At 43.7% G+C, this 25,555-nt stretch overlaps 1 protein-coding gene across 4 annotated transcripts in view; it reads right to left on the reverse strand.

The window, feature by feature from the left end:
* Positions 1-291: 291 nt before the first annotated feature.
* OXR1 (oxidation resistance 1) overlaps positions 292-25,555 on the reverse strand; it is a 531,616-nt gene continuing 506,352 nt past the window's right edge. For 2 of the 4 annotated variants that reach the window (XM_075825829.1, XM_075825831.1), the window contains 6 exons: positions 18,856-18,936; positions 10,844-10,969; positions 9,416-9,568; positions 8,174-8,269; positions 3,764-3,837; positions 292-1,051 (listed from right to left, as the gene is read on the reverse strand). In XM_075825829.1, coding sequence (XP_075681944.1) covers positions 916-1,051; positions 3,764-3,837; positions 8,174-8,269; positions 9,416-9,568; positions 10,844-10,969; positions 18,856-18,936 — 666 coding nt within the window. In that variant the 3' untranslated portion in view covers positions 292-915. The remainder of the gene's footprint in view (positions 1,052-3,763; positions 3,838-8,173; positions 8,270-9,415; positions 9,569-10,843; positions 10,970-18,855; positions 18,937-25,555) is intronic. The other 2 variants (XM_075825830.1, XM_075825832.1) reach the window with 1 other exon arrangement.

Below are 25,555 nucleotides of genomic sequence, written 5' to 3' on the forward strand. Positions count from 1 at the left end.
TGAGACTTTCCTGTGAATTCCCCCCTGTATTTTTATTATTATTATTATTATTATTATGTATACACTATTGTAGTTTAGTAAATTAACCTGAAATGGTTTTCTTCTTTGAGACTCTGTCTGTGTTCACCGTCCATACAAAAAGAAAAGCCTTAAAAAGGCCATGTCCATCTTTGCAACCAATTTTTATTGCTCCAATGCATCTAGAATGAGAAATGAAGCAACTTTGCTGTAGGTCTTGATTACAAATTTCCTACCGTTTTGTTTCTACAGCACCTTTGCAGACCTATGTGTCTCCATGGTAACAGACTACAAACAAACCCTGTGTAGTCTGATCCTGTAGTCGTATTGCCATCCATCTGTCCTCTACTTCCTATCAACTTTCTATTTAGGTAGGTGAGCAGGAGGTTACCATGGAGACACCGTTCTACATAGGAGCTGAAAACACAAAACAATGGGAAATTTTTAATCAACACCTACTCCAAAGTTGCGTAATTTCTCATTTTAGATGAATTGGGGAAAACACAAAAAAAAATTGGTTACAAAAGAGTAACTTCTCTTTATAATCTTTCAAGTTGATGGTTTACGAGATCTCTCCTTCGATACCTGCGTCTATTCCATGACGATACTGAAGTTTGCTTGTGATATGTGCCCTTCTATTAAATTTGAGTTGGTGACGGAGGGAGCGATGGAAAATTACAACATTCATCAAAACGTACAGTAATCGCTTCACCCAATATTGACGTCTGAAAATAGATCTAGCTACCGAAAATAAAAAGTAACTATGGTTAAATATTAACAAAAATACAAATATATTAAAAGGGTATATATTAGTAAGCTGCGGTACACAGAGTCTCTCTCTTCTGTACAGGGGGGGGGGGGGTAAAGAGATATTAGTCGCTAGGTTTATGTACATATTTACTCAAATGCCCAAATTTCAATGTCTTGAATAATGAAATCTTCTTTCTTAGAAAGGGTAGAGTTTCCAAATGTTTTACATGAGTGACTTCTCCCGTGGTAAAGATCTCCGTCCAGCCACAAGGCAAATTCTCCTCTGCAGAAGGAAGGAAACAAGTCACTAAGTGGCATAGTGGTATCTAGATAAAGAACATACAGACACAGCAGAGCAGAGTTTGTCATATGGCACACCTCATGGCCCAAAGAGTTAAAAAGGGTTTTCTAGTTTCAGCTAATTTACTGTACGACAAGGTTATTACATTTTCTAATATATTTTATGTTAAAGTTGAAATTCCTGGCAGTTTTCAGGAACTCTGCTTGCAGTGATTATTGGGAGCCAGAGAGGAGGAAATTCCTGGTGACATGACGATCACACAGGTACACGGCTCATTAGAGAATAGAGCTCTAATATCTGTACACAGCCACGTACTTGTCTGATCATCACATGACCAGGCTGCAAACAATGAAACTTCGAAATGAATAACTGCAAGCAGAGATATTGAAAACAGCGAGAATTAGATACAGAAAGTATATAGGAAAATTGTATAACTTTAGCTCTGCAACATCCAGGTCAATGAATAAAACAGAAATGTTGAAGTAAAATAAGACCAATCTTCTGCTAGAGGGGGTTGACAATATTTTGGAGGGGATTCAATCTTCATATACATGTCGATTTGCGCCCTTCTTAGTAGCCTTGGAGATTTTCTGCAATGTACTGGCATCAGAAATGCTAATTTTATAAAACATTGGCAAGACATAATTTTGCTACATTGTTGTGCGAATTGTGTCTAATGCAATTATGATGAACTTCTTGTAGGTACAGATTTGAGCGATCATGTACGTATGAACCCCTCCTCCACCACGTATTTGATACCGTGCCTCTGCTCCTCATCTGATATGTTGTATGTGAGGGCATTTCCAACTAAAATAAAAATACCAATATAAATAGTCCTTGAGTTGCCAAGTCCAGGTTATCGCTGCTCCTGGGTTTGTCACCTGCATTTCTTAGATTTCCCAGTATCTTGAATTACACATCCATCTAGCGATGCATCCTCGCTCCCAGCGGAATAATCGTTTTAAAGACGCCAACATTTTTTATATCTTTCGTTATTTTTTAGATTGTAGGGCAAAAATGTACGGAAGCAAAACAAGGACTTATAAAGGCAGTAAAAGGAAATTGGATTAAATTAGTAGCGTTTCTGTATGTATCGCATTACAGAAATCTGAACGCAATATAGTAACAGTTGAAACATAAATGAAAAATACAGACAATAAGGCCCCATGCACACGAGCGTGCTTTTGCGGCCGCAATTCCCCCGAAAATCCTTATTACAGCCGTGTTCTGAGGTCCGGGCTCATTGAAAATAATGGCCGCGGCCATGTGCACAGGGCGGCTCGCGGCTGACTCCGTGGCCGGCCGACCTGAAAATCACGGCCGTGCACATGGCTATGGTCGTGTGTATGAGGCCTAAAACCTTTTTTTCCAATCACATTTCACTTGTATGCCACACAACTCCATCTGTAGGCAATAAAAGGTACTACAGCCAATTCATCATACAGTATGTAAAAGGGGCTTACTATTATATTGATGGCCTATCTTTGGGATAGGTCAACAATATCAGATCCTTGGGGGTTGGACTCCTGTTACCCTAACCAATCAGCCGATTGAAGGGACAGCCTTGCTGTGGTGAGAACTGCATCCCCTTCATGGTCTACCACGCACAGGTCCATACAAGTAGAACAGGCTGCTACGAAATGTATGGAGCTGTGCCTGGTAAACAATGAAGGGGACGCAGTGCTTGCTGGAGCATTGTGGGCCCTTCAACCAGCTGACTGTAAGGGGTGCTGGGAGATAGACAGACCCCCCCCCCCACAAAGTCCAGCAAAACCCCTTTAAGGGTATGTTCACACAGGGCGGATTAGCTGCGTATTTTCCACAAACGATTCCATTGCGGAAAACCCACAGCGTATTACAGTAGGAGCAAAGTGGATGAAATTGTAACAAATCTCATCCACATGCTGCAGAAAAAAAATCCACAGAGAAATAGTTTATAAATTGACCTGCAGTGCGTTTTTTTTAAATCTGCAGCAGGTCAATTTCTGCCGTGGAATCGTTGCACTTTTGTTGCGATTTTTGCCATTAAATTCAAACGGGAGTTAAAAGCTGCAAAAATATAGCAAACACAAAAGCTGCGATTCCACTACAAAAATTGCAAACCTGAAGAAAAACAACCTTTTTTTGTTTACATTTTATTTAAAGAAAAAATAAAAAGCTATACTTACCCCTGGCGTTGTCATAGTGATGGCTCCTTGTTCCCTCGATTACGTTTTACCCCATGTGGCTGCTGCAGTGGTCACAGTCATCACAGGAATCTGGTCTGCACGAAGACCAGAGGGACGCGTCAATATGGCAACGCCAGTGACGGTAAGTATCTGCTTTTTCCAGCCGAAGCTTGGGGTGTTTTTTTGGATGGAATTCCCTGCGAGTTCTAGGTCAGATACACTGTGTACTTACTATGTATCCGACCTGTGTCCACATACCCAAAGTCTTGTAGATGACAGACCCCTTTAAGTTGATTTACCTTCAGCACAAGCGATGCAGGAGAGCCCCGAGCAGGGGTTTGGGAGTCATCCAGCAGGTGCAGCAGCTCCTGCCTAGATTTTTTACTTCGAGAATCTTACTTTTATAGTTAAAGGGGCCTGTCATCATTACAGTTTACCTTTAAAAGTGTCCATAGACATTAGTCATCACTCCTACTACCCCAAGTGAAAACCATTATTGCCTACTGATAAATGAAAAGTCATTTACCCTCCACCACCAAATGCTAGCGAGTCCATATCTCCTTTGATGAAGAACATGTTATCACCCGTCCATTTAAAGACCTAGGTAGAAAGAGACAAAAGGGAGGAAAGGCTTGTTAATAAAAGAGGCCTCCGACCCCAGCGATATCCAGTCGTACGTACAATGTCATGTGATCGTTGTTCTATGAACGTGACTATAGCATTACTTTGTAGATTATAGTCCTTTCAGCTTTTATTAAGTACAGATCGGGAAGACGAACTCATGATTATAGAACCAAACATGAGACACCACCACAGAGGTATTCTTTCATTCAAACACGGACGTCACTGCAGTAACAGAGCGCGCTTAGTAGAATATATATGTACATTGTGGAATCTAAATTTATTTATTCACCCCCCCCCCCTTCCCCTCACACTGTGCGGTGTATTCTGTAAACTGTGGCAGTTACGGTTACTTTGCAGCCACATCTTCCTGTTTGAGTGACCACCATTTCATACATGGACACCGGTAGTTCATGTTCAGAAATAAGTAAGATTGAAAGCATCACTAGGATATGCCATAACATTAGGATCGGTGGAGGTTTGACCTCACGTCGATGCAGAGAAAGAAGGACCGAGGTCCCTTCAGCTTTTCTCCTTCACAGCAGCGCTCCTGTCTACCCGCTATGCAGGGAACTGAAACACCGCTCCATTTAAGTGGTCGGCAGCGTCGCTGCGCAGGTAAACGCTAGCAGAGAGTCACAAGTGCTTGTCAAACGCTGCGGCCACTTCATTCTAAAGAGTGGGGGGTTTCCGGCAGCTGATCCTAGCGATACCATCACTTACTATGGTAGGACGACCTCTTTAAGGTTCTCGATTTTCAGACTTTTACTGCAATAGAGCACCAGAGAGGATCTGTATCATTTACATAGATGGGGAGTAAAGACTGAACATTTACATAGATGGGGTTTTCCCTCTACTGACTAGCGACTGTAAATTAGTGAATCTAAACGAGTCAGTGATTATTACGCCTTAATCCCGAGGGCAGTCGTGGCCGATTATCTTGATGAAGACGTTCTGTACAGCTTGTGACAAAGTTAATGGTTGTGTATCTAGCAGACAGTATAGACTTAGGGCCCTTTTACACCGGCCAATTATAGGGCAAACGCTCGTTCATCGGCTGATTGTATAGTTTTAAATGCCTTAAATATTATCGTTGTCGGCAGCTCATCACCCCGTGTAAACGGAGACGCGCTGCCGACATGATAATAATGTATGGGGACGAGCGATCAGAGTAACGAGCGATATAACTGCTGCTTGTGGAAAGGAGCAAACGAGCGCCGATCAAGGAGCTGTCTTGTTGATCGGTGCTAGTTTACACAGCCTACAGTGGGCCGTGTAAGACCACCCATAAGCCTCCACACACACACACGTTGTGTGGCTTTGTTTTTTTACAAAACCGCATCACAAATTATTATTTTTCTTAAAAACACTGATTGCATGGTGTTTGATTATTTAGTTGGCCTTTGTTTTTTGGATAATGAGTTTTACTCCCTGCATTTATTTTAGGTGGCGTTTTTCACATCGCAAATCTCGTGATTCAATAGATCATGAGATGCAAAGATTCCTTATTTAAAACACATGGGGTTTTTTTTTAAACCACCAAAAACTCCATAAAAAAAAAAAAACAAAGAAAAAAAACACACACACACACACACACACACACACAAACACAAAGCGGCGTTTTTCCTAAAATTGCTGACCACATGCACACGATGCGTATTACGTGCAGATTTCCTGCGTCAAATCTGCAGCGTAATAAAAGTAAAGGAGATTTAAAATAAATAGTTGCAGAATTTGTGCGCACAAAAACCTGCAGTGCACATTTTAAAATTCATAGCACGTCAATTTATGTTGAGTTTGCTTCTCGGAATTGCATCCGACAAGTTTATTAAAAAAACAAAACCTGCACCAAAAAAATCTGCACCATGTAACATCCACAATTAAAAATGCATCTCAAAGGGTAATATTATTATTAGGTGCAGAATTTACCTGCGAGTTTTGATGCAGATTTTCCACATCAAATTCAGCAAAGTGTCGCCTAAAGGTGGTTTTACACCGGCTGATTTCTGCCGGTAACGAGCACCGATCAACCAAATAACAGGACGATCGGCGTTAGTTTTGCTCCTTTTACACAGAGCAATCATTGTACGGTATGGGGCGATCAACATCGATCACCTGTCCGTCATACAGTTTGCATTGTTCGCAACACAACCCATTTATATAGAATCACAGAAAAAAAAGCCATACATACGGACACAATAACCGGTAACACACCAGATCCCAGCAGGATGCAGACAAGTCACAACGCTATATGGGAAGGGAAATTGCCCAGGTGCAAGATACTGATGAACAGCCCTCTCACATCTAACATTTATGAGAGGGTGGCTGCTTAGTGTTTATCATTGCACACAGACAAGGCTTCTATAAAAGGTGCCGGTCACACAGTTACGTACGTATTGCAGACCAGGAGACCTTTGTTAGGCCTCCAGTTGCCATGGTAACCCATTGGTACCTAGTGATGGTGTCGCGCTCGATGGGCAGACAGAGAGGCCCTTCTCTCTATTAAGCTCCTTAGACGCCATGGTCACTATTGACCGTGACACGTGAGGGTATGTTCACACGACCTCTTTTCAGGCGTAATGGAGGCGTTTCACGCCTCGAATTAAGCTTGAAAAGATGGCACCAATACATTGGCAAACATCTGCCCATTGCTTGCAATGGGTCTTACGATGTTCTGTGCAGACGAGCTGTCATTTTACGCGTCACTGTCAAAATACGGCGCGTAAAATGACGGCTCGTCAAAAGAAGTACAGGATACTTCTTGGAACGTTTTTGGAGCCGTTTTCTCAGACTATTGAAAACAGCTGCAAAAACGGCCGTAAAAAACGCCTGAAAATCAGGAGCGGTTTTCCCTTGAAAACAGCTCTGTATTTTCAGACGTATTTTGTTAATCGTGTGCACATACCCTAAGGGCTAAACGGCCTGGATCAGAGGTTTCAGAGTCCGGCTCCTGAACTTGCGTGTTCACCATGAATTTCATTATGGAGTTAAGGATAGCCATGAAGTAAATGTGCATCCAGGTGCCTTAACGGGGTTAAATCAGCAGCAGGTAGTCTGCTACATCTCGGATTTAGTACAGTAAACCTCAGAAACTAAGGAGCAAAGACACAAAGACCAATATGCGCAAATTATCCTTTCATCTCCTGACGATGACTTACCTTATGTCAAGTTTTTTGCATCAAGTGTTTATTTGAGGCCCTCGACTTGTTCTGAGAAACGTAGTCAGAGACAGTTTCCATGGCTGTGGGATGTGACTCACCTCTGCGCTTAGATCACAAGTTCACAAATAAATCTAGTAGCCTGAATACATTAGATGCCAAAAAGTGTCTAGACTTCTGCAGAAAACACAGCACGAGGTGGAATAAGTGACGGCAAATTCCGTATTTCCAGCATCGGTCACGCAGGTGTGATTAGAATGGAAGCGATGCACTTTTGGATCAGTTTGGGTCCCATAGAAATGCGATTAATATAGGAATTATTTTGAGGACATGATCACCGTCCACATCTGCAGGAGTGTGGACACCGATTTATTCCATGGGCCAAGACACTTGGAAATATTTTCCATTCTCAATGTAACATTTAGCAGTGAATGTGACTATATAACGGAATGGCCCTTTAAAGATGGCTGCTCTCCTCCCGTCGCTATTTTATTGGTCAGATTTTCCATATAAACCTTTTTATGCGACAGGCTTACCCTGCAAGTTCTAACTATAATGTACTTTTATGACTTCCTTTGTTATAGACTCTAACAATGTGACTTTAGTCTCTTGACTGGACAGTAAATCCCACGAGGGCCCATAATGATCAAGGACAATAGGGGCTAAACTATTTTGCACTACCCTCTCTTTTCCCCCGCAGCTCCAGGCTTCAAAACGGAGCAGGCAGACAGGCACTTGTGAGTGACATCACCAGCTGTGGACCAATCACATAAGGCGAAATCCCGGACAGTTGAGAGGGGCTCCGAACGGGCAGAAACGCATCTACCTTCTCTATCCAGGTGCACCGCACTACTGAAAGACAGAGTGCCGACCATCTACTTAGCAGGTCCATTCACATAGACTATGTGAATGGACGGCGTATTACAGGTGTTAGCACAGTTGCAGTTACCACTTCCCCATATGGCCACTGGAGGGAAGGGGTAATATAAAAATCACTGCGACACGTCACCATGGATACCGCCAAGTTCGCGGTAGTAGCCAACACCCTACACAGCATCGGACAATGATTGGACACGATCTTCATACAGCTTTGCAGGAATATAAACAAAACTTCAATAGTACGAATAACCTTATAAAAGAGGCAGTAATAGACTCACCTGAAAATCAGGACAGAAAGTAAACAGGAAGGTTTCCCCAGTGCCATAAAAACAATCGCTTACTTTAAATGGTTCAGATGCCAACGCCCCAAAAATCTGTAATGGAACGGAATGGTTTCAATTGTTTTCTCCAAAAATGGCTTATGAATTTTTTTTCTGCACCCTTTCCTTGGTAAGTACTTCGACTATTAAGCGTTAAACAGATCTATACTGGGTAAAAGTCCTTGAATCCAGAACCTGATAATCTGTCATTTAACCTTTGCAATTCAGTCAAAACTCTGCTCGGCGTTCTGGACGATGAATCCCACCATTCAGGCAAATCGCCAAATACAAGAGCCCTCAGATTTATTCATCAATCATTAGATTTTCTATGTCCTTCTGGTGGGTTGTGAATTGCCTTCATAATTACAGGAATTTTATTTGTATCTAGTCAGTGTCCTCTCTATAAGATGACCTAATCCTCTTCAGCATTTATGAACTTTAAGGACTTTACAAATACTAGGAGTTTGGTGGGTTATAGCGAATCTATCACATGACAGGGGCACCCAATCGAGAGAAGTTTTTTCATATGCAACCTTTTCATTAATCTGAAGCAAAAAGCCTAATAATATGAGCAGACAGTTTAAAGGGCATGTCTGGACACGGGGTGGTTTTTCATACTGATGACCTATCCACAAGATAGATCATCGTATATCATCGGTGGGTGTCTGACACCCGGACCATGCACCGATCAGCTGTTCCGGCTGCCTCCGGGCAACAGGCATTATGCAGTGTTCGGTGCCGAAAACAGGCGGCTCTATACACTATATAGCGGCTGTGTTATATTAATGCAGCTCTGCTCCTATGCACTCGAATAGGAGCAGAGCAGCAGTATTGCAACACAGCCGCTATACAGTGACACCGACCGCTGCATAACATGGTACCCGGGTGTCAGAACCCCACTTATACTGAGGGCCTATCCTGTGGATAGGTTATCAGTATGAAAAACCGCCCCGTGCCCGGACAAGCCCTTTAAGGTTATATTCCCACATATCAGTAATTGTACATCAGAAAGCCGCACTATAACCTCACTGCGAAATGGTGTATTTTTACATGCGTATTTGTTGCAGCTTTCACACAATCGCAATTTGAATAAAATTGGGGCAAATGCAGGAAAACCACATGTTTTTGGGGAGCAGTAATGGTGTGGCCCTGTGCTGCGTGTGAATGCAGCCTCAATAAACATTGTGACATAAGACTCACCTGGGTGTCACTATCTTTAATCACCAGGAGCACTGGAGTGTCCAGCCCCAGCATTGTCCTGTAGAGGGTCTTCAAACTCATTCCATGTTTTTCAGTACTATACACAAGCGTCCATGGATAGCCGATCGTCCGAGGTGGGAGGTGTTTAGTCAGCTGTTAAGAGTTGAATACAGATTCCGGATTAGAAATAAGTAAACATACAGAACGGCACATTGACAGGGGAAACCAAGATACGCCTGTCATTTGTTAGAAGGACTCGGCTTAGCATAGCTTGATGATAGACTCTGTACGAATGTGGAGCAGAATACAGAAAAACTTTCAAGACCGTGGCTCGAGCGTGACATTACCAGACAACATATTAGAAAGGGTCTTCACATTCTGAGCTGAAACAAATGGCTGCATGGCCCCTAATAAAAGAGGTTTTCCCACCATAGTAAGTTATGGCATATCACGAAGGTCTGCCATCCCTTACTAACTGACAGCACCCGTGCGGTCCTTAGAACGAAGGGTACACAGCGCTAGCCAAGCATTGCTGTTCCTTCACAGTAAGGCTGGATTCACACGAACACGTTCGGTCCGTAAAGGACGGAACGTATTTCGGCCGCAAGTCCCGGACTGAACACACTCCACGGAGCCGGGCTCCTAGCATCATAGTTATGTATGACGCTAGGAGTCCCTGCCTCGCTGCGGGACAACTGTCCCGTACTGTAATCATGTTTTCCGTACGGGACAGCAGTTCCACGGAGAGGCAGGGACTCCTAGCGTCGTACATAAGTATGATGCTAGGAGCCCGGCTCCCTGCACTGTGTTCTGTCTGGGACTTGCGGCCGAAATACGGATCTTTACGGACCGAACATGCTCGTGTGAATACAGCCTTACGCTCCCAGCCACCCGATGTGCAGAAAACCGCAACACATGCCCCATTCCCCGGATGGGTGGAAGTCCCAGAGACCAGACCCAGTAAATTCTATGATGGAGGAATAACCCCTTTTTAAATGGTTATTCCCGATAATATTGCTGCCCGTTGAACATTATTATTTCCCGTCTTATAGATGAACGGTCTCTTTTATCACCAATAATGATCATTTTTAGAAACGGTGGGGTGAGAGCATGTGCTCATCTAGTCAGATGCCTTTCATTGCTACCAACTAGTCGCAGTCATTCATTTTCGGCGTAAGGGATTTTGGAGGACAGCTGCACTGAACACAAAGCATTACTTGGATTGCTCGAATAATTGTAAGGCCCATGAAACTTCATGCACAGGAGAAAATGGCAAACACAAGACCTTCAGCGTGCCAGGCTGGATGGTAAGCATTGCCGGGTCACTGTAAACCATAATGCAAATTGCTCCTATTTTTTAGTACTGGTAATACAGATGGCAGCGCACTCCATACAGCTCAATCCACAGTTTGTAGAAATCATTAGCACCTTTTCTATCTGGTCCACTTGCAGCAGCTGACTGGGGTCGCTGAGGTTGGGTCGGAACGCCTCTGGTTCCAGGTCCGTCTTGATGCTTGCAGTCTGCTTGGAGTTTACGTCCTCTCTTGTTGTAATCTTTAGAAGAGAGAGATTAAGAAACGAGTTCATGAAACCCTCAAAAACAATTCACGAAAAGGGGGGGGGGGGGAATTGTAAAGGAGTCCGTGACGTGCATTTCAGAGGAGTTGCCATTATTCTGTGTATATTTTGTGTCTTACTCTCCAGAATATAATATACAGCTGTCCTACCCAGTGGAGACTGAAGTAAAATGCTAATTGACACCGGCCACAGAAGACTCAAGAAGTACCACAGCTATACATGCAGGTACAATGCCAGTCCTGTTTCCCCCTGTGCCCATCTCAGTCACTTCATTAGTCAATTAGGTTTCTGCATCTGTCAATGTTCAATAACCTCCGGAGAACTATATATTTCTCTCCTGTCCACCTTCCAGAAAAGAACAGGACAGAAGGATACAAATTTTTTTTTCGTCATAGTATGGTGCCCCGTTAAAGAGCAGCATAATATGGGGGACAGGCTGCTGTACGATTAGATCAAATGGCACGACAAATATATTGTACCGTTTGGCTAATAGAGCCTAATAAAGAATACAGCGGACTCCTAGTTAGGTCTACTGTATACACGAGGGGACCCCACCCTCTGCCCCTCTCCCCAGTGACTGCCATTTATCTGCATGTAATCACTGTGGCCACAGTCACTGCTGAGAGGTGGGGGGTGGGAGAGCTCCTCTCATGAATACAGTGAACTTAGAACTATGAAGTCCGCTGTATTAGGCTCCATTAGCAAAACGCCACAATATTTTTTATGCCGTTTAGGCGATTAGTATAACGAACTTGTCCCTATGCTATGCAGCCGTGTAATAGGGAAGCACAGTACGATGACAGATCTGCTTGAAAGGGGTTGTCCAAACTGGATAATTCCTCCTAAGAATGAAGTCCCTATTCACAACAGGTCTGGCCTCTCTAACCCCCTCTGAAGCGGTATTACCAAAGAAAGCTCTATGTGGCCATTTGTTTGAAACCGGTCCATGGTGATGACAAGTCATCCCATTTTTCTAGCGGCTCTTCACTCGGACTCATCGATGGGGGCCCCAGGCTAAGGGTTCCCCTATATAACGATGCACCTAACTTTTTGAGATTCTGTTGAAGCCTATCAAGATCTTATCATCATAACCTGCTTTGAGGTGCAAATTTTTGTAAGAAAGAGCTTGTATACATGCGGTATAGTGGTGTGCGAGTGCTCCTGTGTAATACAGTACATGGGGATACAGCAATTACAGAACACAGGTTTTCACTCCACATGCAAAAGGTTCAAATCACAGCAAACTATACATAAATCACATTAAACTCAGTGTGTGACATGCAAGAGCTATACTTACAGTGACATTATCATATAGACCAAGGGGGAACAAGTCAAAATAACAAGAAAAAAAAACCAAAAACAAACACCACATACAATGTCATGAAGACCCAACAACCATCGCTGCAAGTTGTAAAATCAGTGCAGATCTCTTATGTGACCACTGACCTTCCCCAGACCTAAAAGATCAAGACTCAAGAAATCGGTTAAACCTATTGGTCAGTAAAATCTATTAAAAATACAAATCTAAGAAATAATTTTCATGTTAGCGGGTGGTAACTGATGACCATTAGAGCCCGCTAACAGGGTGTCCAATAATACAACACTTCAGCCCCCAGTCCTGCGGTCAGCGCAGCCACGTCAGTCCTAGGTCACAGTTCTTCTGCTGGACTTCATTTTTGGCCAAGCCGTTTGCTCTGCGTCAGCTGGGCAGGTGGAGCGATATTAGTTCAGCAGCTGCCTGCTTCCCGCACATCTGCAAGTCCGAGCACAACTTTCACCCCCGCACGATAATACGGACTGAGGAGGGGGGAATAGTAAGAGGCCACTTCGCTTTCCTGACAAGGCGATGTTATTTAAAGAGTTAACAGCTTCAGAATTAAGAGGAATCTGCCTGCCAGCGAACACAAACCAGACATAGAAGCTGGCACACGGCTCCTGCCACAAACATAGGAAGTAAAGGGTAAAACGGAAGGAGTTACCACTCCTATCAGTTATAGTGAGGAAATCTAGTGTCCTTGAGTATATAGAATTAAATCTTGCATTCACGCAACATATCTTTATATACAGAACGTGCCAACGATGATCAATAAGAAAGGCTGCAATAAAAGAGTTGATTTGTGGAGACTTTACTGCCTGGAAGTAGAATGAGCTCTCTAACAACTAAGGTTCTGTTCACATCTGCATTGGAGCCTCCATTGCAGGTTGGCAAATTTAAAGGGATACTGGCCAAAACGAAACTTTCCCATGAGTACCATTATGGTATTCCATGTGTCAGTCTCTCACTGGTTATTTTTCTCTATATATCGGACTGGGATGGTTGCTTAGCAGTAGTGTGAATCGGGCTCGGTGACACGCTTGCTCTACTTGAGTCTATGGAGATCTATGTGTCACCCATCACAGACTTCAGCAGTTCCCCACTAGTATTACACAGGGGGGGGGGGGCAGAAACTTCTATCATCAGCTACCACTGATACTTAGACAGGGTCCGGTCACCCAGGTAAAATGTAGATGAATATAGTGCAGCCTCCCTGTCTGTATACTTATGGTTTCTCAGCTTATTTAGGAGAATATAGAGAGAATTATAATCACATTGTCCCCCAGCATGCAGAAATGGTATGGTCTCTAGCTAGTCATGTGATGCTGTGCTGAAGCATCATGGGATTGATAGCAAAGCAGAGAGGAAGAGAAAGCTGGGGAAATCTAAGAAGACAAGGCAGCAGTTCATAAAGTAAGTGCAGTATACATAAAAGTATAGTATATAGTGAGGTGGGGAATGCAGAAATGGAAAGTTGTGTTTCCATGGAAGTCTTCTTTAATGGAAAAAAAAAAATACTGCTGCAGAACTGCTGTGGACACGTCAGCAGAACTTGGACCATGGGGTCCATTAGGCACTGCTGGTATAGGTCGTGTGATGGATCTCGCACACGAATGTGAACGGAGCCTAAAGGGGCATTTTTTCTGTGCATGAAACTTACTACTAGATGGCAAATCTAAATAGACTACGACTAACCGCTCCATGGATCAGAATGAATGTGACCACTACAGGATTCAACGGAAACTTTTTTTTTTTTTGTCAGTTTCTTGCGATAAAATTTAGACGTCTTTGGGTGCCGCATTACAGCTGCATACAACTCAAGAGGCTGTACAAAGCCGTAATACTGCCATGAGCCCTCAGCTTATTTGTACACGCTGTGTGGCCATTTTCTTCCACTACGGTAACAGACCTTATATTTGATGAAATCCCATCCTCACTGTGTCTGCAAATCCCCTGGTATTCAGGGCATGCTGCATTTTTTTTTTTTTTATTTTTTTTTAAAACACAATAAACCGCAGCAGACCCTATTGTTTGCGGTTATGCCGCAGGTTTTTCTATGGTCTTCAATTGGGAAAATAACTTGGCATTAAACTGCAAGTAGAAAATGGTGAATTCAGGTTACAAATTCTAAACAGTAAATGAGGATTCCTATGTCTATTATTCTATTTTCCACTTTATTACATATATATTTGGCTGAAGAACATTTACAGGTGCTGAATAAAAAAATGGATGCAGTGTCAAATATTGACATGGGCATTTATCAAAAACTTTCTGTCAGTAAAACGGTCCATATTGCCCTTTGCAACCAATCCGCGCGCACCTTCACGTTTTCCAGAGCAGTTGAATAAACGAAAGCTGCGCTCTGATTGGTTGCTACGGCAGCAGGGACAGTTTTACTGACAGTTTTGATAAATGGGGTCCAAACGTTCCTAACAACATCAATACACTCAACCACTGTATGTCTGTTAGCACTCATATAGACACAGGTAGATACATATAGGTCTCATCAACCAGTAGATCAGAGAGACCTCTTTGAACCCACACTGCTAGGGTTACCACCCGTCCGGGATTACTCCGGTAGTCGGACAATATGTCCGTAGTCCAGAGGGGATCCCATCCCGGACTGCAAGTGTCCCGGAAAGTAAAAGTCTGTGACTGTCGCATTCCTGCGCACCAGGAGGTAGCTATATTGTTCGCAGTTGCGACTGGGCTTGCACTCCAATTGTATCTGCATCTAAAAAATGCAGATACAATTGAAAAGCCGTAACTAGCGCTGGGAGCCAGGAGTTCCTTATTTGGCCCTTTTTCTTTGATGCAGGCCGGTGATGACGTCGTTTTTGCAGGAGCAGGCCCAGCTAGAAGAGGCCAGGCCGGCCTCGCTGGGTGACATGTAATATGGTTATCAGAAACACAAGGTAAGCTGTTTTTTGAGGAGACAGATGGTTGACTTATGGATAGGCGGGGTGTGTGTGTGTGTGGGGGGGGGGGTTATACGCAAATCTGATGTCACATAGCTACTTTTATATCATTAGAAGGCTGTCAGACGAACGTAGAATACGTCCATATGACGGCCGTTAAAGCAACGGCCGTCTCACGGACGCATGTATTTCAATGGGGCCATTCACACGGCTGTTTGAGCGGACCGTGTGAAGGGTCCATTGAAAGCTACAACATGTCCTATTTTGTCCTGTTTTCACGGATCGTTTCCATTATAGACTCAAGTCTATGGGGATCCGTGAAACCGGGACCCGCATGGGTGCAACTCGGACGTGAAAGACTGACTTTTTCATGTCCGAGTTTCCCCACGTTCATCTGAATTCGGCCTAAGGCCTTATTTACACGAACGTGTTAACCGTCCGTGGGATGGCCGATGAAACAGCGGCCGTCCCGTGGACCTATGTAATTCAATGTGGCCGTTCACACAGCCGTTGTTTCAACGGTCCATGCGAAAATAGGACATGTCCGTTCTTTTCGCGCATCACGCATCCCTCCATAGACTCAACTATGGGGGATACGTTACTTCGCGTCCCGCAGCGCTGAGCACGGATGCACCTCGGACGTGAAAAACTGCAGTTTTTCACGTGTATTGTTTTGTAAGAACTCAAAGTGATGACCGGCTGCAACACAACAGCATTAATTCCCAACCTACAGTATGACTTTGTGTAAGATTATTTATACATGTGTATATAATATAAACTTTTATCAGTTGGCCTATCATCATTTCACACTGTAGGACTGATGTACCAGTCATAATCATGACAATTGAGAGACATTAAGACGTTATGTTTGGTACAGGACACATAAAACAGAGGCACACCATCGACAAATCAGCACACAACGTAAAAAAAACAAATAAAACACTGCAAAAGCAAACCATGAACAGAAAGAGCAAAAAAGAGAGAAGATTTAAGCTCCCTTTACACCAGCGCTAAAACAGCACATGCAGATATAGAGGAGCGGAATTGCAGAACTGATTTTTAATTTGTGATGAAGTCTCCGTAGGTATTAACCCCTTAAGGACACAGCTATTTTGGGTCTATCCACAGGATAGGTGGGGGCCCCACCAATCACTAGAACCCAGGTCCGAAGTCCTAATTCCTCCTCACCGCACAAATCGAGGTGAGGAGTTTGAATTGAGCGGTGGTCGAGACGGGGCGCTTCAAACTAACGGAGACCGGGCGCCTTGCTAATGTTTTGAGATTGCAGCGTTTATGGTGTAGTAAAACAACATTGAACGCTGCAGCTTAGCACCTGAGCTCACACTGTACATTTAGGCTGGGTTCACACGAGCATGTTCGGTCCGTAATGGACGGAACGTATTTCGGCCGCAAGTCCTGGACCGAACACAGTGCAGGGAGCCGGGCTCCTAGCATCATAGTTATGTACGACGCTAGGAGTCCCTGCCTCTCCGTGGAACTACTGTCCCGTACTGAAAACATGATTACAGTACGGGACAGTTGTCCTGAAGCGAGGCAGGGACTCCTAGCATCGTACATAACTATGATGCTAGGAGCCCGGCTCCCTGCAGTGTGTTCGGTCCGGGACTTGTGGCCGAAATACGTCCGTCCATTACGGACGTAACATGCTCGTGTGAACCCAGCCTTACTACCTCCCGCAAGCACTGTAAGTGTACCGCACTGGAAGTGGTTTATCGTAAGGGGAACGTTTTTTGTTTTTTTACCCCCTTAAAACAGAAGTGCTAGCGCTTTATGCTGCATAGTGCTATTCTTAGGGAAGCGCGCCAACAAATAACCCCCATCTGCCGGGGTCCATCCGTTGGTAGAATGAGGCACCCCAGTCCCCTTTCACCAGCACAACCATGTTGAACTGGTGAAGCAGGAGTTTTGCAACTCCCATCGCATATACTCGACCTTTGGTTCTGCAGTCGTGCTGGGGGGAACCACACTGATCTAACATTTATCATCTACAGTATCCAGTCAATAGGTGATAAAGGTTATTCACTGGAATACCCCATTAAGACTCACACTGGTCCCATGGTTTTCATTTTTACAGAATCCACTTGACGGATTTGTCATGATCTTTCAGGCCGGGTTCCCACGTAGCGTAAACGCTGCAGAATTTCCACAAGGGAATTCTGTTTGGAAATTCCGCAGCAAAGTTGATGAGATTTTAAAAATGTCATGCCCACGCTGCGGAAAGAAAACGTAGCGTAAACATTAATAAATTGACCTGCATTTAAATCCACAGCATGTCAATTTATGCTGCGTTTTTGTTGATTTTCTGTTGCAGGTTTTTCCCATTGAATTCAATGGGGACGGAAAACCCACAACACAAAGCCCAGTGCTGCGACTTATGCGGCAGAATCGCAGCGATTCCGCAGCAAAAAATAAATAAAATCATACTTACCAAGAACTTCCTGCAATCCGGCCTCCTGGGTTGACGTTTCATCCCATGTGACAGCTGCAGCCAATCACAGGCTGCAGCGTCACATGGCCTGCAACGTCATCTTAGGAGACCAGACTACGTGCAGAGAAGAGGGAGGGGGTAAGTATCAAAAGTTTCTTTTTCCCCCAGAGCGGCATTCCATGCGGTTTTTCAGAAAGGAGGTGCTGCGGGTTATAGGTTGGATACGCTGCGCAGTTTAAACGCAGTGTATCCAGCCCGTGGGAACATGGCCTTAGGATATGTTCCCACACACAGGATACGCTGCAGATTTTCTGCAACTGGAATTCTGCAGCAGAATCTCAAGAAAAACGCTGGTAAATCAGTCACAAAAATCCGCACCAAATAGTGCGTTGTTCCTGCTCAAATTGCTCTGGAAACGCTGCGTTTTTTCCCGCAGCGGTTTTACCTGTGGATTTAGTGTTAAACACCGATTATAGCAAAGTATATATTTCCAGCGGTTTTTACTGCGTTTCCGTTGCGTAAACTGTAAAAAATAAAAAAAATCACAACAAAAATCCTTTGCGGAATTTCTGCTCCCCATTGAAGTCTCTGGGCCAAACACGCAGCATCTCCGCACAGAACATGCAGCATAAATTGACATGCTGCCGAATTGAAAGTCACACTGCAGAACAATTTCCGCACGACTTTTCTGCATTTTTTTTTCCGCCGCGTGGCGATGAGATTTTCTAAATCTCATTGACTTCGCTGCTATTGTAAATGCTGCGGAATTTCCGCTCAGAATTTGCAGAGTTTACGCCACATGGGAACCCAGCCGTAGAATAATTTTCTTTACCCCCTATTGACTTATACTGGGCAGTATGTTGCCCTACTCTGACCTTTAAACTAGCAACATAAACCTGATCGGTTAGTTCTAAGTGTAAAAAAATATATAAATAATAATAAATAATAATTCTGTTCCAGTCATTTCCTTAAGAAAAAAAGTTTTGCAATTCCAGTCCCCTAAAAAAAAACTAAAAATTTATTTTTTTAAAATCTAACTATGTTCCTCTTCAAGATAAGGTTTACAGGATGAAATCTGCTCAGTAAATCTAAACAATAGCAGGGAATGTGTTTCTATGTCGGACTACAAAATCAAGAAATTTGGGATTCCTGGAAATGGGGAAACTACTGAAGAGGGCACCTTGAGACGTCTGCAGAGAGTACGCAGTTCTTCAGTATTTAGTGCATCGATCCTGCGGTGGTACTCAGCCACTGATACTACCTGAATATGGAGACAGGAAGAAAATAATTCTACTGATAGCACAGGGAAAGGGCACAAGAGTTAGAAAAAGCAACAGAAGCAAGACACAAACAAACAGCAGAAAAAAAAAGTGTGAGGGATGGTTAACATTTATTATTCTGTAAAACACATGGATATTTCATCAACCATGCAAAGCAAGTATCCGGTGACCCGTATCAGTGAAGTTTCCACAAAATCTGCTGTGTGTGAGGTCTCTAAAGACATTCAGAGATTCAGAGGAGGATGGGCGATGTAGTACTGCAAGAAAGAGCCGTCCATCAAATAATTGTATCTAGCCATGATATCGCATACTGTATATATGGTGTAGTATTATCATCTCTGTGACACTCATTTGACCGTATAGGATACAGACTTTTAGAGGGGTATGGCCTTTTTTTTTATTCCGCTCAATAGATTTTAAAATATAGATAAAAAACACTTTCTTGTTTTCTCCTCTACTCGATCTTCCCCCTTCTAAGTCGGCCACTAATAAAAAAATAAAAAAAAGTTTAAAGCCTACACCTTTGTAATCATTTTATTTCTTTTCTTTTAAATACAAATGTCCATCAGTGTGTTTGGTGCAACTTTCGAAATACTTTTTAGTAAAAGATATTTTAACTTTTTGATACAGCTGCTATTGATCTCATGGAAGTAACGGACTTAGATGTGATCGGTAACAGCCCGACACGCAGGACCCGCTGACACCGAACCCATCAGTGCCGCTGGTTCAGCGCTAGATACAGCTGCTCTGTATACAGGATACAAAGCAGCTGTAGCTCAAAAAGTAAAATTATTTATAATAAAATATTTAGAAAGTTGCACAAAATTAAAAAAAATAAATAAAATATGAGGATTTCAGAAGGTGTGCATAAGCCTTTAATAATTACTGAGTCAGATAACGGTCGGGGGATATATTATAGATTAGAGTCTGTATTAAATCTGAACGCATTTCTTCCTGGTCTCCCTACCTCTGCCCGGCCGGAAGTTCTGATTTTCATCCGTGTCTTTTTTTTCTCTCGACACAGGCTCGCGTACGAGAGTTAGTATACACACAGACCTGTGTCGCGATACCTCAGTCACGTACGTAACACAGGGCTGCTCTTTAATTCCTCCCCCTTCTATTGGTCTATTCACTAGTTGTCCCTTCCCCTTTAGTGCTTTATCCCGCCCACCAGCTTTCTCTGCGTGCGATCACAGAATCATGTGACCACAGCTCGCTAATGTAATCCCCATCATCCCTTTATATATGCAATCCCCATCATCCCTTTATATATGCAATCCCCATCATCCCTTTATATATGCAATCCCCATCATCCCTGTATTTTATAACCCCCAGCACTGAGGAATAACATGAACGCGCAGAAAATGGTGCTGGCATCGAAGCATAAGCAGAGAATGAACGGGGCATTGAAGAGGCTGTGGACCAATAGGATGCCTCAACCCCGGGTATATGTCAGAAGTCTCAGGTTTGAGGTATCCTATTGGTCCACAGCCTCCTCAATGCCCGCCCCGTTCATTTCTTTGCTTCGGCCTCAATGCCCGCCCCATTTTCTTTGCATTCATGCTATTACTCAGTGCTCATGCGCTGCCCGCCCCAAAAAATGTTGTGTCCCTGGAAAACCCCTTTAAATTTTTGTGAACATTTGACCAGGGCATTATTTTAAAACAAAATATATGAGTAAGGTCTCCTGCACATGACCGTAGCCATGTGAACGGCCGTGATTTTCGGGTCGGCTGGCAGTGGATTGTCAGCCGCAAATCGCGGACAATGCACATGGCCGCGGCCATTATTTTCAATGAGCCCGGACTGCAGAAGACGGCCGTAATAAGACAAGTCCGTTCTTTCTGCGGTGCGGGCTGCCGGGCCGTGCACGGACCGTAAAAACTACGGTCGTGTGCATGGCCCCATAGAAATGAATAGGGCTGCAATTCTCCAGTGGATTTTTGGGGGAATTGCGGCCGCAAAAGCACGTTCGTGAGGCCTTCTGCACACAACCGTAATAGTTTTTACTGTCTGCAGATACACATCTGTCCGCACATGCGGATGTGCCCACAGACTTCTATGGGAGAGTCCGTGCCGCAATTGTGGACAAGAACAGGAGATGTTCTATAATTTGCAGATCATCTCTAGGGCCTGGACACAAATCCGGTAAATATACGGAAAGGTGTCCGTGGCCAATAGAAATGAATGGGTCCGCAATTTCATCCGTAACTACTATTACTATAGTTTTCACTATTAAAAACTGCGATCACCACGGTAGTTCTTAAACAGGGATTTGGAGATCCCCAGAAAAGCAATCAAAGCTAGGTTTCCAGCTTCTTGGTGACCTCTCCCTAAAAGGAAACGCCACGTTGACAAATCCTTCTTGCGGCAGGTAACTGGCAGACCTTAGGCACTCCACGTTTGTCCCCCTAACCCTCTGTGTACTATACAGGGAGTGCAGTTCACATCCTCTATACATACATGTGCATCACAAAGCAGTGCATACCAGGTACTAACGCTCTGCTGGACATCAGAACTACTAAAGGGGTTTCCCCACAACACACATTTATGACACATCCATAAGATCTGCCATAAAAGTTTGATTTGTGAGTCTGAACAAAAAAGGGAACTTCAACGATACAGTGTGACCAAGAAATCCAGAAACCGCTAATTCAGCCGTTCCCAGATCTTTCACTAAGTATATTGGAGTGACAGAGCACGTGCCGCCACTTCTGTTTTGCATAGAGGGGACATGCGACAATGAATGTAATCTGCGGCACTGAGGACTTCAGATAAGGTTAATGATTCCCTCACTGAGCGATTAGATGATCCAAGGTTAACATCTCGGGCGGGTGTGATTGCACACTGGCAGGCTTTTTTCGGAGCTCTAGTGGCATTACTAATGCCAAATGTGAACACAGCCGACAGTGAACACTGGTTCTGGACTAAAACATCACAATCTCATGCTACAGGGTGGATTCATCAACAGCTATTAATAACCGGCAGGGAGGGGACAGGGTAAACTGGGAGACACAGCTCCATGGAAGTAATTGGTATCATAGGGGTTGTCCAGGATTTAAGACCAACGGCCAATTCGCTTTAGTTATGGCCCTATTACACCGGCCAATTTTGTCTGGTGCAACGAGCTCGTTGGCTGCTGTCACAATGAGCCATGTATGGGGGACAAGCAGTCGTTACCCCGATCGCTCGTCCCCTTACATTATCATCATGTCAGCAGCGCGTCTCCCTGTTTACAGAGGGAGATGTGCTGCCGACAACCATATTTCAGGTTTTTTTTAAATCATGAACCAGCGTTCGTTCATCTGCTGATCGCTGCCCTTCTATGAACGCTTGTCTGCTCGATAATTGCCCTGTGTAAACAGGGCCTTAAAGACTGCTTGTCATGATTACTAAGCGGGATGCTTTACCAGGAGATTTTATATATATATTATATATAGTTTACATGAGTCTATGGACAAAAACATACATGTGTGCATGGGGCCCTAGTGTAGATACAGATCCAAGATTCCAGTCTAGAAGAAATGCACTATTGGAATTCTGCTGTAACATAGAAGTTCTGTAATGATTGGTCAGGCATGTAGCGTATAGCGAATACTCTACATGCTGTCAAATGTGTCCCATGTCAACCTGAGGTTTAATTGTACTCATGTGTGCACTTGGCAAGTTGTCGATGAGAGATTAAAAAAAAACAAAAAAAACACACACACCTTGTTGCCCATAGCAACCTTAATTTTTCGATAGCGATTTAAGAAAGGATTGGTTGCTATGGGCAACCAGGTCAGTTTTTGCATCAGACAGTTTAGATAAATGAGGCCTAATGTTTTGTTTTTTTTCAACTTTCTAATCAAATTATGAAAAAACAAATCAGCAGTTTTGGCACGACAAGCCGGCATTCACAATCGTATATACAGCGTGCGGACACATCTGTCACTGCTCGACACGTACAGAGGTGCGAACTGTTCTAAGAAGCAACAGACATGACAGGAAAGAGGCCTCTGCCCACAGAGCTTCCTATTTACAGTAGATGAACAATCGTTCCAGGCAGCGGGGGCAGACAGGGCTGGAGAACTGGGCACGCCATCTAACAAACCATCAACCATTAGAATATAGAATATAATACTGGAGACTCCCGAGAGACATCTTAGGAAACACAAGATATGCCGTACGCTCAGAACCCCTGCTCTGGTGACTGGCAGCAAGTTCCACAGTAGAAAATGGGTACAATTTACAATGTGGGTTAAAGTATTGCCTCATTTATCAACGCGGTCTTACAGTAAAACGGTCTGTTGTCCATAGCAACCAGAGCTCAGCTTTCATTTATCTACTGCAGTTTATGAAATGAAAGTCGAGCTCTGATTGGTTGCCATGGGCAACCAGGACTGTTTTACTGTGAGACAGCGTTGATAAATGGAGGCCCTTAGTGTTTGTAATTTTAAAAGTTTTCGAATGTTTTTCAGTCAAACAAACACTATGGGCCTCATTTATCATCACGAACAGTAAAACTGTCCTGGTTTCCCATGGCAACCAATCAGAGTTCAGCTTTCATTTCATAAACTGCACAAAAAAAACAAAACAACTGAGCTGATTGGTTGCTATGGGCAACAGTTTTACAGTTAGACAGATTTGATTATTGACCCTAGCAGGGGTCAGCCACCTTCGGCACTCCAGATGTTCTGAGACAACAACTCCCAGCATGCCCTGGCAGCCAAAGGCTTTATTATTTTATCCAAAGGCTGTTGGGGCATGTTGGGAATTGTAGTTTCGCAAGATTTGGAGTGCCGAACGTTGCTGACATCGAGGCCTTGTCGACATGTAACAGAATCGCTGCGTATTTTCTGTCTAGAATTGTGGACGGAAAATACGCAGAACACAGTATCAGCAAAGTGGGTGAAATCTAACAAATCTCATCCACACGCTGCGGAAATCTTCAGAGCAGAAACTCACCTGTGGTGCGTATTTTTTGTACCGCAGCATGTCAATTCCTGCTGCGGAAAGAGGACAGTAAAAACCGCAGGAAAGGGTGCGGATTTTCGTTACGTGTGGACAAACCCTAAGGCTGCGTTCACACATCGCGGATTTTACCCTTTGCAATGCAAAAGCATGTTATCTGAGTCAAATCCGCGACAAAAAGCTGCAACAAATCCGTGACGCGAGAATAAAGCCTAAAACTGTTAAAAAAATGGAGCAATATTCTCCATGAGGCACAATCATTGTGGGCACTAATCAGATGTAGTGCAGTGTAGCTGTTGCCCATCACAACCAATCTCTGCGCTCAACCCTTAAACTTTAAGCAGCAATTTTATTGGTTGCCATGGGCAACTTCTTCCCTTGCTCCAGTGCAGAGAAATATCCCCCAGTGTAAGTTTATTTACTGTAGCAATAGAAAATCCCTGGTGAGTATCAGTAAGGGTCTATTCACATGGAGCAGTGAAATAGCGTTTTTGACTCGATTTGACTACACAGTGTGAATAAGTCCTAAGGAAAAAAAGCACTCACCCAGGTTTTCACCGTTCTTTCTAGGCCGGGTTTACACAGAGTTTTTGCAGGCAGAAAATCTGCCTCAAAATTCCGTTTGGAATTTTGAGGCAGATTTTGCTCTGCCTGCACGGCGTTTTTTGCCCGCAGGCCATTGAGCGCCGATGGGCAAAAACGCTGTGAAATACGCTTTCTCTGCCTCCTATTGATGTCAATGGGAGGTCAGAGACGTAAACGCCCGAAGATAGGGCATGTTGCTTCGTTGTCCCGTATGCCGTTGTTTCCGCTTACGGGAAAAAAATGCCTCCGCCTCCCATTGAAATCATTAAGAGGCAATTTCAGACGTTTTTTTGGCGTGGTTTCCGCGTCAAAAAACGTTAAAAAAAACTGTGTGAACTGACCCTAAGGGTCTTGCAGGTCCAACACTGCCCACTGCTTGAGCAATGTTCAGAGCAGACCATGCAGCAAAGATGGACGCCACTTAAGTCTTCCCATACGGTCCAGCTCTCTAGTAAGTTTTGGAAGTGCTCCTAACTTGTCCATTTTTTTAAATATTTGTATTGCCCATAAATTAGAATAATCTTTTCTTAGAACTATACGTGGTTATTCCTCCTGGAAATGTATCAGTAAAATGACAATGTGATGTCACTATTCCCTAATCAATATGGTGAATCCCTACACAGTCGGACACTGTCAACACTAACGAAAGCGTGCATGGAAATAAGCCTCTTAGGGTATGTTCACACTGAGTTTTTTGCAGGCAGAAAATTTCGCCTGGAAAAATCAGGTCCAGTTTTTTTAAGTGGTTTTTCACCACACGTGTGTTTTTTGCCACAATTTTTTTAGGCTTTTTTTTTTCATAGCTATCTCTTCAACAGAAAGATTGAGTAACCGCGAGCGTTTTGTCAAATTGCGTCAAAAAAAACATCTCCCATTGATTTCAATGGGGTTTTTGAGGCGGGAAACGCCTCAAGATAGGGCATGTCGCTTCTTTTTACCGAGAGCATTTTTTTCTACTCGTGGTAGTAAAAAAAAAAACAAAAAAAAAAAAACACCTCCACCTCCCATTGAAATCAATTTCGGTTGTTTTTTGCCACAGTTTTTGCCAAGGTTTCCGCGGGA

The sequence above is a fragment of the Rhinoderma darwinii genome, chromosome 5 (genome assembly GCF_050947455.1).
Source record: "Rhinoderma darwinii isolate aRhiDar2 chromosome 5, aRhiDar2.hap1, whole genome shotgun sequence".
Lineage (NCBI taxonomy): Eukaryota > Metazoa > Chordata > Amphibia > Anura > Rhinodermatidae > Rhinoderma > Rhinoderma darwinii.